The sequence below is a fragment of the Squalius cephalus genome (genome assembly GCF_949319135.1).
Source record: "Squalius cephalus genome assembly, chromosome: 5".
NCBI lineage: Eukaryota > Metazoa > Chordata > Actinopteri > Cypriniformes > Leuciscidae > Squalius > Squalius cephalus.
In genome coordinates this window covers 42811384-42826513 of record NC_137126.1, presented here as the reverse complement: position 1 = coordinate 42826513, position 15130 = coordinate 42811384, and the positions used below count along the sequence as shown (strand labels likewise).

The following is a 15130-nucleotide window of genomic DNA, read 5'->3' as shown; positions in this document are numbered from 1 at the left end:
ACTGGGCCATCTGACCAATCAGAGCAAAGGAAACACTCTCGGAAAGGAGGGGTTTAGAGAGAATGAATCCTTTATTGAATCGTTTCAGACACTGTGAGAAAAGAGTTGCTGCAATTAACATCAAAAATTAAACAAAAATGTAATTGTTTTTTGACTTTGGATTCTTGTAAACCAATTGTAGGAGACATCTAATTAGGAACCTTTAAAATAACATAATAGGGGCACTTTAAGAATGTTCATGTTTTCAAGAGAAAGAATATGAAAGGACATGTTTTAATTGTTTGAAGTGTATGAGTATAAGTGTATGACTCTTGTTTTGAGTATATATGAACTGAATGATCTTACCGGTGGACTGTTGTCTGTGATGACACTGGCTAACACTTGAGACCGAGGTCCAGCTGTTTTCATGTCCTGACGATTCTGCTCCCTGATCTGAAACACAAATAATAAAATAATAAAATAAAATCCATCACCCTAAGCTGTATTTTGTGTTTATGTAGACATAGCTGCAATTCGACAGCTTGAACGTACTTGACATTCTCTTTGTGTGCATATTTATTGTAATCTTGCTTCTGCATAATTGTTTAATTTTGGCTCCAAAATGAATGTCACCTAAACTAAACTACCAACAACTAAACATCTATCCTAAGTTTATTTTATCATAAACTTTCTTAATAATATTATGATTTAAGTTAGTATATTATAGTCTAAAAAAGTTATTTATCATCTTATAAAGTATTTGCTGCTCTTTTCTATGCATAAATCCAGTTATAATCCTTCAATGACACTACTAGTGTCAATGTTTGGCTTTCTTTTAAGCATTTAATTAATGCAATGATTTCAGGGTACAACATCTTCCTATTAATTAAAATATTATTTATGGAAATGTACTAAAATAATAGCTAAAATTGAATCACCCTACTGTTCAAAAGTTTGGACAGTTCCAATTTCAAATAAATGCTGTTCTTTTGAACTTTCTATTAAGTGAACTTTGTGTTTTGCCTCTGTCTGACCAATCATCGTCCATTTCTTCTCTCGCTATCCTTTCTCTGCCGAATATTCTCCTCTCCCTGTGACTATTCCCTCCTCCCATCACAGTCATCTTGGTCCCGATGGTAAAAAACTGAAACTACATGTTGCAAAACTTCTGTCACTACAAACACTCTGTCTCGCACTGTTGGTGAGACTGTAAATCTCTGCCATAATACTGAGATCTGCTCTCAGTTCTGTTGGCAGTCATGCAGAACATATAATGATAGTAAATGATTATGATAAAATATGTATTTTTTCTTGAATACTAAATATTAGCACACTTCACTCAGAAATCTTAGTCATCATTATTTTTCTATTTATACTATCTTTCTCCACCTGTTAGCATCTGAGTATTGCAGCTTACAGCTAAATTTGAATAACACTTCTGTTCAAAAGTTTGGATGGTTACATTGTTACAAAAAAACAAAAAAGTATTTCAAACAAATGCTGTTACTTTCTATTCACCAAAGAATCCTGAAAAAGGTATCACAGTTTCTGCAAAATATTAAGCAGCACAACTGCTTTCAACATTGAAAATAATAAGAAATGTTTCTTGAGCAGCAAATCAGCATTAGAATGATTTCTGAAGGATCATGTGACACTGAAGACTGGAATAAAGATGCTAAAAATTCCGCTATCACCACATGAATTACATTTAAACATGTATTAAAATAGAAAACATATATTTTAAATTGTAAAAAAATTACTGTTTTCACTGTTTTAAATATAATAAATGCAGCCTTGGTGAGCATATGCGAACAAGATCTTAGAAAAGATGCACAATTTGTCCTGATTTGAGTTTTGATATTAAATCAATAAAATCTGCAGTTTCAATAAAGGCGTTTAAACTGAAGGGTGTGGATTTTGGAATAAACTGCTGCTTCAATGTATATGTACACTCACCTAAAGGATTATTAGGAACACCTGTTCAATTTCTCATTAATGCAATTATCTAATCAACCAATCACATGGCAGTTGCTTCAATGCATTTAGGGGTGTGGTCCTGGTCAAGACAATCTCCTGAACTCCAAACTGAATGTCAGAATGGGAAAGAAAGGTGATTTAAGCAATTTTGAGCGTGGCATGGTTGTTGGTGCCAGACGGGCCGGTCTGAGTATTTCACAATCTGCTCAGTTACTGGGATTTTCACGCACAACCATTTCTAGGGTTTACAAAGAATGGTGTGAAAAGGGAAAAACATCCAGTATGCGGCAGTCCTGTGGGCGAAAATGCCTTGTTGATGCTAGAGGTCAGAGGAGAATGGGCCGACTGATTCAAGCTGATAGAAGAGCAACTTTGACTGAAATAACCACTCGTTGCAACCGAGGTATGCAGCAAAGCATTTGTGAAGCCACAACACGCACAACCTTGAGGCGGATGGGCTACAACAGCAGAAGACCCCACCGGGTACCACTCATCTCCACTACAAATAGGAAAAAGAGGCTACAATTAACACAAGCTCACCAAAATTGGACAGTTGAAGACTGGAAAAATGTTGCCTGGTCTGATGAGTCTCGATTTCTGTTGAGACATTCAGATGGTAGAGTCAAAATTTGGCGTAAACAGAATGAGAACATGGATCCATCATGCCTTGTTACCACTGTGCAGGCTGGTGGTGGTGGTGTAATGGTGTGGGGGATGTTTTCTTGGCACACTTTAGGCCCCTTAGTGCCAATTAGGCATCGTTTAAATGCCACGGCCTACCTGAGCATTGTTTCTGACCATGTCCATCCCTTTATGACCACCATGTACCCATCCTCTGATGGCTACTTCCAGCAGGATAATGCACCGTCACAAAGCTTGAATCATTTCAAATTGGTTTCTTGAACATGACAATGAGTTCACTGTACTAAAATGGCCCCCACAGTCACCAGATCTCAACCCAATAGAGCATCTTTGGGATGTGGTGGAACGGACTCTTCGTGCCCTGGATGTGCATCCCACAAATCTCCATCAACTGCAAGATGCTATCCTATCAATATGGGCCAACATTTCTAAAGAATGCTTTCAGCACCTTGTTGAATCAATGCCACGTAGAATTAAGGCAGTTCTGAAGGCGAAAGGGGGTCAAACACAGTATTAGTGGTGTTCCTAATAATCCTTTAGGTGAGTGTAATGAGTGATTATAATTAAGATATTAATCAATATTTTTCCTTCTAAATAGCAAATGAGTTGAATGACTTCTCTAGGCTTATGAGATTTTACTTTGTAGAAGTTACCAATACCATGTGATTACTGAAATGTTCTTTTCATGCATTCTCTAATGTCTGTATTTGATATCTGAATGCAGTAACAGTGCTTGCTCATTTAGCCCGGCTTCCAGAAATGAAATATGGAAAGATGTTTTGTTTTGTTAAAAAAGGGCAACACATACATCTGTTTTTCTAGGGTACTCTGACAACTATGGTCACAAGGGTCATTGAAGTCTATAGTTTAAGGGAAACTTTCTCAGTTAAAGCCTTACTTTTCATTATAGACTAAAGTGTAGCTCTCCTTGAGAGAAAGAACACATTATCTTGATGTTTTGAGAGGACTCTCCTGTTTATCGTTAGAGCCTGGCCAAATCCAACCTTGGAAAAGCTGTGTGTCAGTGTGTGTGTTAGTCTTTTTGGTTACAGGTTAAGGAACCACTGGCATTATCAGAGATTGACTGAGTTGTTGTTGTGGACATGCTGGCGCCCAGCAATGCAGATCTGAGAACTGGAAGGTCACGACGTGCCTAACTTCAGGGTCCGAGTGTCAGCTGCATAATCGATGGAGATATGCTTCAATCTCTGTATATGTGTGGAAAATTACTATTTTTATCTATTTATTAGCCAATCAGAAACTGCAACCTGAAGCAAGGACGTAGCTTAGACCTTGGTGAAGGGTATAACTGCTGTGATCTTTGTAACTGTAAGGGGGGTGGCCTACGAACTCTTTGTGAGTACTGAAGCCGACTTCTGCTGATGAAACTGCAAATATCTTCAGTAAATCTTTTATTTAATTTATTATAATTCTGATTCCGGGTCTTCATTCATCATATCTGGTTCTGGGTCTTTGACTGTAAAACCCCTTACAAAACCCAATGACAAAAAAAAGCTTACTGTACCTTATTTCTAGTCTCAAGCACCTCCTTTGGGTTGGTGAATAGAGGGACAAACTGGTTTGGATTCTCGATTTTAATGGCCTGTCCACTGGCCTGTGCGATTTCCTCTGCCTTCTGCCACTAAAAGAAAATAAATCAATACAGAAGCTGCTTGAACGAAAGTATGTTAATCATTCCTGACATCCAGCCTATGTTAAAAAAGCTAACTGAGGCAGACAGTTTAAGAGAAAGATGCAAGGGAAATATGTACAGGTCCAAAAGGAACCAGCAGAGGGCAGTGCAAGCCCTGCAGTGAGATTTATGACAATAAAATATCTCCCCTGCATTGCAGAGAAGCAGAAAGGGAGGTGGGTGGAACATGGTAGAAGAGACAGCCAAACTGTAGTCCTATCACAGTGATGTAACGAATACGCCATTATTCTACCAATAATATTCTATGACTCACTCTCGGACTATTTTCTGAACTGCAACACAGTCTCTGGCTTAGTCATTCAAATTGTCAATTCATTTTCAGAAGAAAAGCTACTCTGATTTCTACAATACACTGCAAGCTACAATGATTACTGATTCACACGCTGATACTTTAGCAATGAAGAACTTAACATGGATGAGAGCAGATCACTATGATCATCAGTTATCAAAAGAGACACCATTATCGGTTTCAAGGTAGTAACATACTAAACAGAATTACTTTAATTCAACACGAATAGTTAGCATGTACTATATAACAGGGCCTGAACAGGGTGCAGGATTATTTTAAACATCATTTTAAACATTCCTGAAAGTATAGTCACAAATTATGCAGTAGTTCCCACACACATATTTTAACTATACCAAATGGGTGATAGTACACCCCTATATGGATTCAAAAAATTACAATTTCAGAAAGCACATACGTTATGCTCAAAATGAGCCTATAATGCAAAATAATAAAGATCCATTTCCAAAAGCACAAACATAAAATAACGGCCACACTTTAGTTTAGGGTCCAATTCTCACTATTAACTAACTATTAACTATGACTTTTGCCTCAAACTCCAAATTACTGCTTATTAATAGTTAGTAAGGTAGTTGTTAAGTTTAGGTACTGGGCAAGATTAAGGGAAGTAGAATATGATTATGCAGAATAAGGCATTAATATGTGCTTTATAAGTACTAATAAACAGACTATATCCTAGTAATATGCATGCTAATAAGCAACTAGTTAATAGAGAGAATCAGACTCTAAACTAAAGAGTTACCAAAATAATATTTGAAAAGTAAAAATAGTTGTTACTGTTTACAGTATATTCAGCTTGTGAAAATGAAAATATTAATACATTTAGAAAATGTTTAGAGTTTTATTTGTATATATAATAATTACAAAAGAACATAGTATGTTTTTGTGAAGTCATATTTAAAAAACATATGTACAATACCGATTTGCTATATTTGCAATGGTTACCATTTACTATTTTTCATAGTGTGATTTTGATTAATTGTATTAAAACCAGTTATGTTTTGTTTGACCTGCTAACATCAAAATAATGATATATTTTAATAATAATATCTGGTACCGACAACAATTAAAAAACACAAACATTGTATTAGTTAAAATAGTATTTAGTAAATAGTATTGTCCCCATTTTGTAATTCATAGATGATAAGTTAGATTTCAATGATATTTTGACCATACTAGAAAATATCCCCGGTTTCAGTATCAGAAATCTGGTCACCTTAGGTCACACAATTTGAAATATGTTGCATGAGTTACATGCAAAAATGTAATACTTAAGCTAGTTATTAGCATTATTATTAGTGTCTTAAGTATGCGCACAACTTGGCGGTCAGTGCTAATAATTAAGTTCAGATCTCATTATTAGAATAGACTTTTTGGATACTCAAGTTATATAAAGTTTACACAAGCTATACGAGATCTCTCTCACCGTGGTCCGATGTCCCGGGCTGGCCTGGTCCTGGTTGACTTTCTGATAGACATTTGGGGTGTTCAGCCATCTAGTCTTCTGCTGTTGTCTCTGGGTGTGGGGATTGAGACGGGGGTGGGGTTGAACCCCATCGTCATGAAAAGAAAATGATGTGACGGAGGCAGGTACCTCCACCTCTCTCCTGGTTCTGGTGCGCTCCAACAGCACTGGGAAACGGTAGGCGTATCCTGTACGGTAACCCTATAAAATGATGATCAGATGTTCTAAAGTCAAGAATAATAGCAATAAAATTAGAATTAGGTAAATTGCTCTGGTCTGGACTGTCTCCCTTGTTTTTAGACTTTAATATCCACGTACATACAATCACAGTATTTTTTCTCTTCACAATGTCTTGATAAATGTCTATTTTATATTACATACATTTATTATTTCTTTATATTATTTTTATTCATAACTTACTACCTTATTTGAATACTTTTCTGTTGTTGTTTGCTATTGTCATTTTGTATTTTTTTTTTTCTTGTTGTTACTTGTTTCTTATTAATGCTTCGGCAATACTGTATGCAAACACAGTCATGCAAATAAAGTGCCCTATTATGCTTTTTCAGACATTACCTTTCATGTAGTAGTGTGTAATATAGTTGTTTGTGAATATAAAAGGTCTACAAAGTTTCAAAGATCAAAATGCACGATAAATGGAGTTATTGTCTCTAAAAAGAAATGAAAAAAACGATTCTGAACTGCCTGAAATGAGTCGTCAATAATTCCAGTCTTACTTTTATCACAAACCTATGTAGGTTTGTAATACATTTACATAATGCCCATCTAGGGTCTTCATTGGCTGCCTGTAAACGACGTCTAATTGACTGGAAGAGTTTGGTTTGTGTTGGCGACATATCAAGAAGACGCTGTTTTCTGCACTGCAAATTCAGGTATGGTAAAAGGAGTTTGGTTTCCGACACGCGCTGTATAAGCGGTGACCAATCACAACATACTGGGCCATCTGACCAATCAGAGCAGAGTAGGCTCTCGGAAAGAAGGGGTTTAGTGAGACTGAATCCTTTATAAAACTGTTTCAGACACTCTGAGAAAAGTGGTGATGCTACAATGTATATTATGAGAAAAAAAATTAAAAAAAGACCTTGGATGCATGTAAACCTATTGTAGGAGACCTCCAAAACAAAATTAGGAACCTTTAAAGTAACATAATAGCACTTCAAATTGGAATCAACTAACCAGATTGTCCAGCGTCCTCATCAATGCTTCAAACTCATGTTCTCCCAGCCTGCTCTTGTGCATGGGGCCGAAGGTGGATCCAGCCCAGCCCACAGTGCCTGTGACGACGGGCCTGTGAATGTTGCGGTCCAGCATGATTAGGTTTTGTTCTCCTCCAGCGCTGCACAGTGCTGCCACCTGCCAGGACAACACACCACTGCAGCATGACTCAGTGTGAACAAACAGCATACTGAACACTCCAGCTAACAATACAACTATTCTCAACCCGTGCACGTCTTTCAGTTTTCACAATCCTTTTTATTGTCTTTCTGTCACGGGTCCCAGAGTTTTGACTAGTGATTTTAAAAGACTTTTCCATGACCTTTCCAGTCATTCCTGAAATGATTTCAAATTCATTTGATACTGTGCAGATTGCTTTCATTGGTGCATGACGTGGCATTTTAAAAACTAAAAGGAGTTAAAATAAGTAAAAAAAGTGTCTCTTGCTTGAGTGACCCGCGTTTTTAACCGCAAATACACGTTCTTTGTGAATGGCTCAATACATGGGCATTTTTACTGTACGTAAATCGCTCACAGAGCATTATGTTGATGATGAAATATATTGCAAAGCAAAAACTAGAAAAATTTATATTTACTATAAATATTTACACTACAGTAAAAAGTTTGTGGTCACTATGATTTAAAAAAAGAAAAGAAAAGAAATGAATACTTAAATTGATTAAAATGAACAGAAAAGACATTAGCAATTTTACAAAAGATTTCTATTTCAAATAAATGCTGTTCTTTTGATCTTTCTATTATCAAAAAAATACGGAAAATAAATATGTACAATAGTTTCCACAAAAATATTAAGCAGCACGTTTTTTGAGCGCCAAATCAGCATTAAACTGATTTCTAAAGGATAATTTGGCATGATGCTGAAAATTCAGCTGTGCCATCACAGGAATAAATTATGTTTTAAAATGTAATCAAAATAGAAAACACATCTTTTAAATTGTAATAATATTTCACTGTTTTTACAGTACTTTTGATCAAATAAATGCAGCCTTGAAACATAACGCTTCTTTTTAAAAACATTTTAAAAAATCTTACTGAGCCCTAACTTTTAGTGTATATTTACTATAAATATTTATATTATAATATTCATATTTATAGTAATATGCATATTTATACTACAAATATGACTTTTGTGCATGTTCTCTTGCACGCACACTTTCACTGGCTCTCTCAGTCTCTGAACACTAGCATTCTCTCTCTCACTCCTACTGTCCCACTATCCACTCTTCCATGTTTTGCCATCATGGGAAGGGCTGTAACTTTTGTTGTTGTTGCCTACCTGTGTTTGACAGGCGGTCTGGATGTGGTAGATTGTGTAGAAGGCCTCCTCCACTGACTCTCCCAGTGCCACGATTCCATGGTTCCTCAACACCAACACCTGTACAATAACAACATTTCATCAACCCCTTTTCGACCTTACGGGCCTCACAACATCATGTTCTGAGGGAAGTCTCTGTAATCGAGGATCTAACCTTGCACGTAGGGCCGAGGCTCTTCTGGAGTTCCACTCTGTCCTCTTCGTCCTCCATTACTCCATTATAGTCATAATAAGCTACCTCACCCACCAGCAAAGCCTCATGGGATAGCGGTAGCAGGCCACACTTCATGGCTGATACCTACATGAAAGATTAATAGCAGTTATAGAAGATGTTTGTTGCTAGAATAATAAAATCCACCAATTAAGATAAATGAGAGAATGCAGGATGAAGTATCTTCAACAGACGTCAGCTCTCAGGTTTGTAGGTCATTTGAGACAACTGAGACAATGCTTCTAAAAGAATAGAGTGATATAAATAATTTTTAATAATGATAGATAGATAGATAGATAGATAGATAGACACTGTAGCTTGAATGATAGAACAATATATAGATAGAATGATAGAAAGAACGATAGAACGATAGATAGATAGATAGATAGATAGATAGATAGATAGATAGATAGATAGATACTGTAGCTAGAATGATAGATAGAGAGAACGATAGAAAGATAGATAGATACTGTAGCTTGAATGATAGAACAATAGATAGATAGAGAGAACGATAGAACGATAGATAGAACGATAGATAGAACGATAGATAGATAGAACGATAGATACTGTAGCTAGAATAGAGAGAATGATAGAAAGAACGATAGAACGATAGATAGAACGATAGATAGATAGATAGATACTGTAGCTAGAATGATAGATAGAGAGAACGATAGAAAGAACAATAGAACGATAGAAAGATAGATAGATACTGTAGCTTGAATGATAGAACAATAGATAGATAGAGAGAACGATAGAACGATAGATAGAACGATAGATAGAACGATAGATAGATAGATAGATAGATAGAACGATAGATACTGTAGCTAGAATAGAGAGAATGATAGAAAGAACGATAGAACGATAGATAGATAGATACTGTAGCTAGAATAGACAGAACGATAGAAAGAACGATAGATGATAGATAGAACGATAGATAGATAGAACGATAGATAGATAGATAGATAGATAGATAGATAGATAGATAGATAGATAGATAGATACTGTAGCTAGAATAGAGAGAACGATAGAAAGAATGATAGAACAATAGATAGATAGATAGAACGATAGATAGAACGATAGATAGATAGAACGATAGAACGATAGATAGATAGATAGATAGATAGATAGATAGATAGATAGATAGATAGATAGATAGATAGATAGATCACTCCCAGGTCAGTGTGTGTCGTACCGCAGCTGTGGCAGGAGTGTGGAGGTGCAGCAGACACCGGACGTCCGGTCGGGCAGAGTAGATCGCAGAGTGAAGACTGAACGCAGACAGATCCACTCCCAGAGTAGTGCTGCCTTTCTCCACCACCTCCCCCAGAATGTTCACCTTCACCTGGACATCACACAACCTTACGTCAAGTTCAGGCTTACAGCCAGGGTTAGGTGCTTCTACATCAGTGTCATTCCCCTATCAGTTCCCTCTGATCACTTATGGGTAGGCTTAAGTTTAGGGCTAGGGATACGGTTAGGATAACATTTTCGGATAGGAATGTTGTTCCGGGATCAACAAACTCTGCAAAATCAGAACGAGTGCATAATTTACTACTATTTTATTATGCATAAATATAAATGTATTTTTTAAATATAGATTTATATTTAGATATAAAAATAAATAAAATATATAAATGACTCCATTATGCCTTTAGTAGACCAAAACTTTGAACTGCATTTTTTTCTTATTTTATTCATTACAAGTCACAATTGTAAACATGCATGGGCACGAGAAATTTTTCATGAGTACCAATTTCTAATACCTTCTTTTTTGCAACAATGTACAAAATATGCCCAGAAAAATGCTGAACACACTGAATCTTTCAGTTTTTATAAGCAAATAATACACACAATCTCAAACTGTGATGGCACTCCTGTTTCTAGTGACCTTCATTTGAACGCTTCAGCACAGTGAAACGCTATCATCAGGAGACATCTTGCAGGACACAAGAGAATGTGTTTGGTGTGTGTGTGTGTGTGTGTGTGGACAGTCTCTCACCAGACTGGACGCAGTCACCTCCCCACAGGCCAGACCATTCGGCAACACAAGGAAATGTTCCTGTTCTTTACTAACACGCATCTGCAGAGAGAAAGAGATGCTTTTATCCAAAGCAACTTACAGGAACAATCTCCCTGGAGCAACCTGAGGTTAAAGGGGTAGTTCACCCATAAATGAACAAAATCTGACATTTACTCATCCTCATGTCCTACCAAACCTGTACAGCTTTTCATAAGATTTTCAGAGATGCTGACTTACATTTCTGTCCGTGTCAGACTGTAGCGTACAAGTCCTAACTTTATGGTGCAGTCGTGTTGTGTTTTATTCACATTTGGATAACTTTTTAGGAATGAAATAGCTTCAACATTCTGCTTAACATCTCTTTTTGTGTTCCATGAAAGAAAATAAGTCCTAAGGGTTTAAAATGAGGGAAAGCAATGACAAAATTTAACATTTTTAAGTGAACTATCCCTTTAAGAGTCTTGATTTACACACCTCTTGTAAAGATCAAACTAGCAAAACCTTGTTACCAGACTTGATCACAAAATCCCGTCCTATTTTTAAAAGTCAAATCCCTATAGACTGAGCGAAGGAGAAATAGGAGACATGAATAAGTACGCTAATGTAAATGCAGCAAAAATTATTCAGTATTTTTAATCAGCTTAATGCGCCCAGAAGTGATAGAATGGCAGCCGTGAGCAATTATTTAAAGTCACTATACGTGAACTTACTTCTTTTAAATCATAAGCATGAGTTATATAACAGTTAATAAGCAGACTCATACAATGCTGTTCAAAATTTTAAGGTCAGTATTAAGTAAGATGTTTGTTTTTTTTTGGAAAGAAATTTATACTTTTATTCAGCAAGGATACATTAAATGGACAGTAAAGGCATTTATAATGTTACAAAATAATTTTATTTTAAATAAATACTGCTCTTTTGAACTTTCTACTCAAAGAATCTCGATGAGAAGTCTCACAGTTTGTACAAAAAAAATTTTTTTTCAACATTGGTTATAATAAGAAGTGTTTCTTGAGCAGCAAATCAGCATGTTAGAATGATTTCTGACAGTAATGTCTGCTGAAAATTCAAATAAATTACATTTGAATATAAAATGTATATAAATGCAGCTTAGGTGAGCATAAGAATCTCAAACCCCAAACTTTTGAACAGTAGGGCACCTTATAATTTGATCACATTTCAACCTTCACTCGAGCCGAGCGCCTGTTTAATCAATCAAGCTCTAAGTTAAAAGTTGCGCAGGGAGCACTTCTCAGGATTCTTGGCATGCTGACAGAAGTGTTTATGGGTGTTGTTTTCTTACTGTGAGGCACGTGTTGGCCAGCTGGGCCCAGCCGTACAGATCCACCAGACGGTGAACACTAGCCAGTTTGCAGCGCATCAGTCTCTCCCCCTTCACCATGGAGCCCGGCTCCCATCCCTGCACATCGTTAATCGGCGTCACCATGGTAACGGCTGCACGGGCATGAGGAACAAGAGAAACAGCAAAAGTGTGTGTCAATGAAAGTCTCAGTCATGAAAGGCTGTGTAAAAAGAGCAGCACTACTTAGTCTACTGCAGTTTAAGTGGTGCGACAGCCTTTTAATCAAAGAAACTTGGAACGGTTCAGTTTGACTGAATTGACTTTCTCACAATTAAATTCATTAAGTTTGAAACTAAAACTCCTCTAATTTAAAAGTGTCTGGATAAAAGAATAATGTTATATGATATGCGCATGAACACTGAATAAAATGGAAACTCTGAGCGATAGATAAAACTAATACCTTTTTGTATTATATACAATTATATATACATATATGACAACAATACATTGCAAAGATAAAATGAAAGACAGATAACTAAGATAAGAAAATAACTAAGCAGAGAAATGTGCAGCATTTATATGAATTAGTGTAAACATCCGGCTTTATTTATGAAACCAAGAAAATTATTCTCGACTCATGCTTCTTAAAAAATAAAGGGAAAAATAAAGGTTCTTGAAAAAAGGTTCCAAAAATGTTTTTTTTGTTGTTTTTTTGCAGCAATGCCATAGAAGATTTTAGATTTTTGGAACATTTTTTTTCTTTCTTTCTTTCTTGTTTTCTTTTTAAGAAACTTTCAGTGCACAGTTCTTAAAAGTAAAACATTTTTTCTTACATTTTAATAATATAAATTAGAGCTGCACGATTGTAGAAAAACTGAGAATCACCTCTTTTTGTTTAAAATAGAGATCACGATTCTGAATAGAAATCTAAACAATAAATTGAAGTTCTGACAAAATGTTAATTGCTGCAGACTGTGAAAATATGTAAATAATTGAAATAATTATTTTTCAAATCAGCTTGAATGAATGATTCAATGACTCACCCATAAAGACTTCTTTAGTGGATGAATCAGCATATTTGAACAAATAGTCTTGAATGTATTCAATGACAAATATATATTTACTTGTGTGGTTGAAAAGACTGTTTGTGAAGCTGTTTCATACCTATACATGACAACTGCTCTCTCTAGTTCAGCAGCAGCACCAACTCAGATCTGAATGTTCAATGTATCAAAAATTGAATAGACATAGCCGAATCGTTGTCATTTAGGAATAAGATTGTGTGGGTGTGGGATTGAACCGAGATTGCAATCTTTTAGTGCATCTAAATAATCTTTTTCCACTAAAGAACCTTTTCTGCATTTGAAAGTTTCCGTGGATGTTAAAGTTTCTTCGTGGAACCATCAATGCCAATAAAGAACCTTTATTTTTAAGAGTATATGTAAATTATGGCATGTGTTACAGTACGTACTGGATTGAGCGACGGGCAGGGCGGCCGGAGATCCGTGAGTGGACATGAAGTCTACGATCTGTCTGAGAGCCCACAGATTGGAGGAACTTCCTTCTTTCTTCATCTGCTCCTGAATCAACGCATCCAGCTCCTCTCTAAAGGACTAACACACACAAATAAGATTCAGTCATTAAACAACACCATGCACTAGTACACACAAAAAAAAGGAAAATGCACATTGGTGGTTGATTTTTTCTTCTTCTTCTTTTTTTTCTTTAGCATTTTAGGTGAAAATGTATATGTATGTTTCAGGAAAGGTGTTATTATCACAGAATGTAACTGGTAACCTTTTTTTTGTTGTTGTTGTTCTTTTGCATTTCACTTAAATGGTCCACTGAAATGCAATGATACATGAATTTAAAAAGTATCATGGAAAAGTACACTACTGTTCAAAAGATCAAAAATACAGTAAAAATAGCTCTATTATAAATAAACTGCTTTTATGTGAGCAGTTTTAAATATATTTTCAGCATCATAACTCCAGTCTTCAGTGTCACATGATCCTTCAGAAATCATTATAATATGCTGATTTGATGCTCAAGAAACGTTTCTTATAATTATCAATGTTGAGCTGTGCTATAATTTTTTTTATTTTTTTTCCAGGAATCTTTGATGAAGAGAATGTTTAAAAGCACAGCATTAATTTGAAATATTTACAATTTACATTTACAATGTTAAAGTCTTCTGTCACTTTTGATCAATTTAATGCACCCATGGTTGAATAAGAGTATTAATATCTTAAAAAAAAGCCTGATCTCAGACGTTTGAATGGTAGTGTATATTCCATAATTAATGTAAAAAACTTACTGTATACTGTAACCATATTTCCAGTACCAGTGCTTGCAATCTAGCAAAAGAACAGTATTAAAGTTTCACAAGTTTAGCTTTTAGGCTTTGGTTAAAAGAAATGCTGCATTAGAGCCTTTTCTTTTTTTCTACATGATAATGAACACATAATGTAACATAGTTTTTGCAGAGTATATATATATATATATATATATATATATATATATATATATATATATATATATATATATATATATATATATTAAGCATTACATTTTGAATGCTGAACATTCTATGCTGAATCAATAGAAGTCTAACACTGATACTTTTTAATGTTTAAAGTTCTTAAAAAGTATGAAGTTTAAAATAAACAGATGAAAAAATCTTCAAAACAAAGTTTGAATGATTTAAGCTTTAAACGGTTCTGGCTGAATTAATTGCACGTTTGATACTGAATGTCAGGAGTTTATAATAAAGTTTGCAATAAACTAACTAGAATGGTTGAGGAATACCAATATAGTTTTAACTTGTAAGCACTGTAATTATTATACAAGAATCAGAAATTGTTTTAAAAGTTTTAAATTAAGCATTAAACACCGCTGTCACTGCTTCAAACATAATGCCACACACAAACACATTATAAC

At 35.3% G+C, this 15130-nt stretch overlaps 1 protein-coding gene across 7 annotated transcripts in view; it reads right to left on the bottom strand.

Moving 5' to 3' along the window:
* Positions 1–15130, bottom strand: part of add2 (adducin 2 (beta)) — a 28081-nt gene that overhangs the window by 6038 nt on the left and 6913 nt on the right. For 4 of the 7 annotated variants that reach the window (XM_079872045.1, XM_079872044.1, XM_079872047.1 and 1 more), the window contains 10 exons: positions 13662–13803; positions 12191–12342; positions 10867–10947; positions 10060–10209; positions 8811–8954; positions 8618–8716; positions 7282–7458; positions 6046–6285; positions 4124–4240; positions 346–432 (listed from right to left, as the gene is read on the bottom strand). In XM_079872045.1, coding sequence (XP_079728171.1) covers positions 346–432; positions 4124–4240; positions 6046–6285; positions 7282–7458; positions 8618–8716; positions 8811–8954; positions 10060–10209; positions 10867–10947; positions 12191–12342; positions 13662–13803 — 1389 coding nt within the window. Of the gene's footprint in view, positions 1–345; positions 433–4123; positions 4241–6045; positions 6286–7281; positions 7459–8617; positions 8717–8810; positions 8955–10059; positions 10210–10866; positions 10948–12190; positions 12343–13661; positions 13804–14507; positions 14548–15130 lie in introns of all 7 variants that reach the window. The other 3 variants (XM_079872048.1, XM_079872050.1, XM_079872046.1) reach the window with 1 other exon arrangement.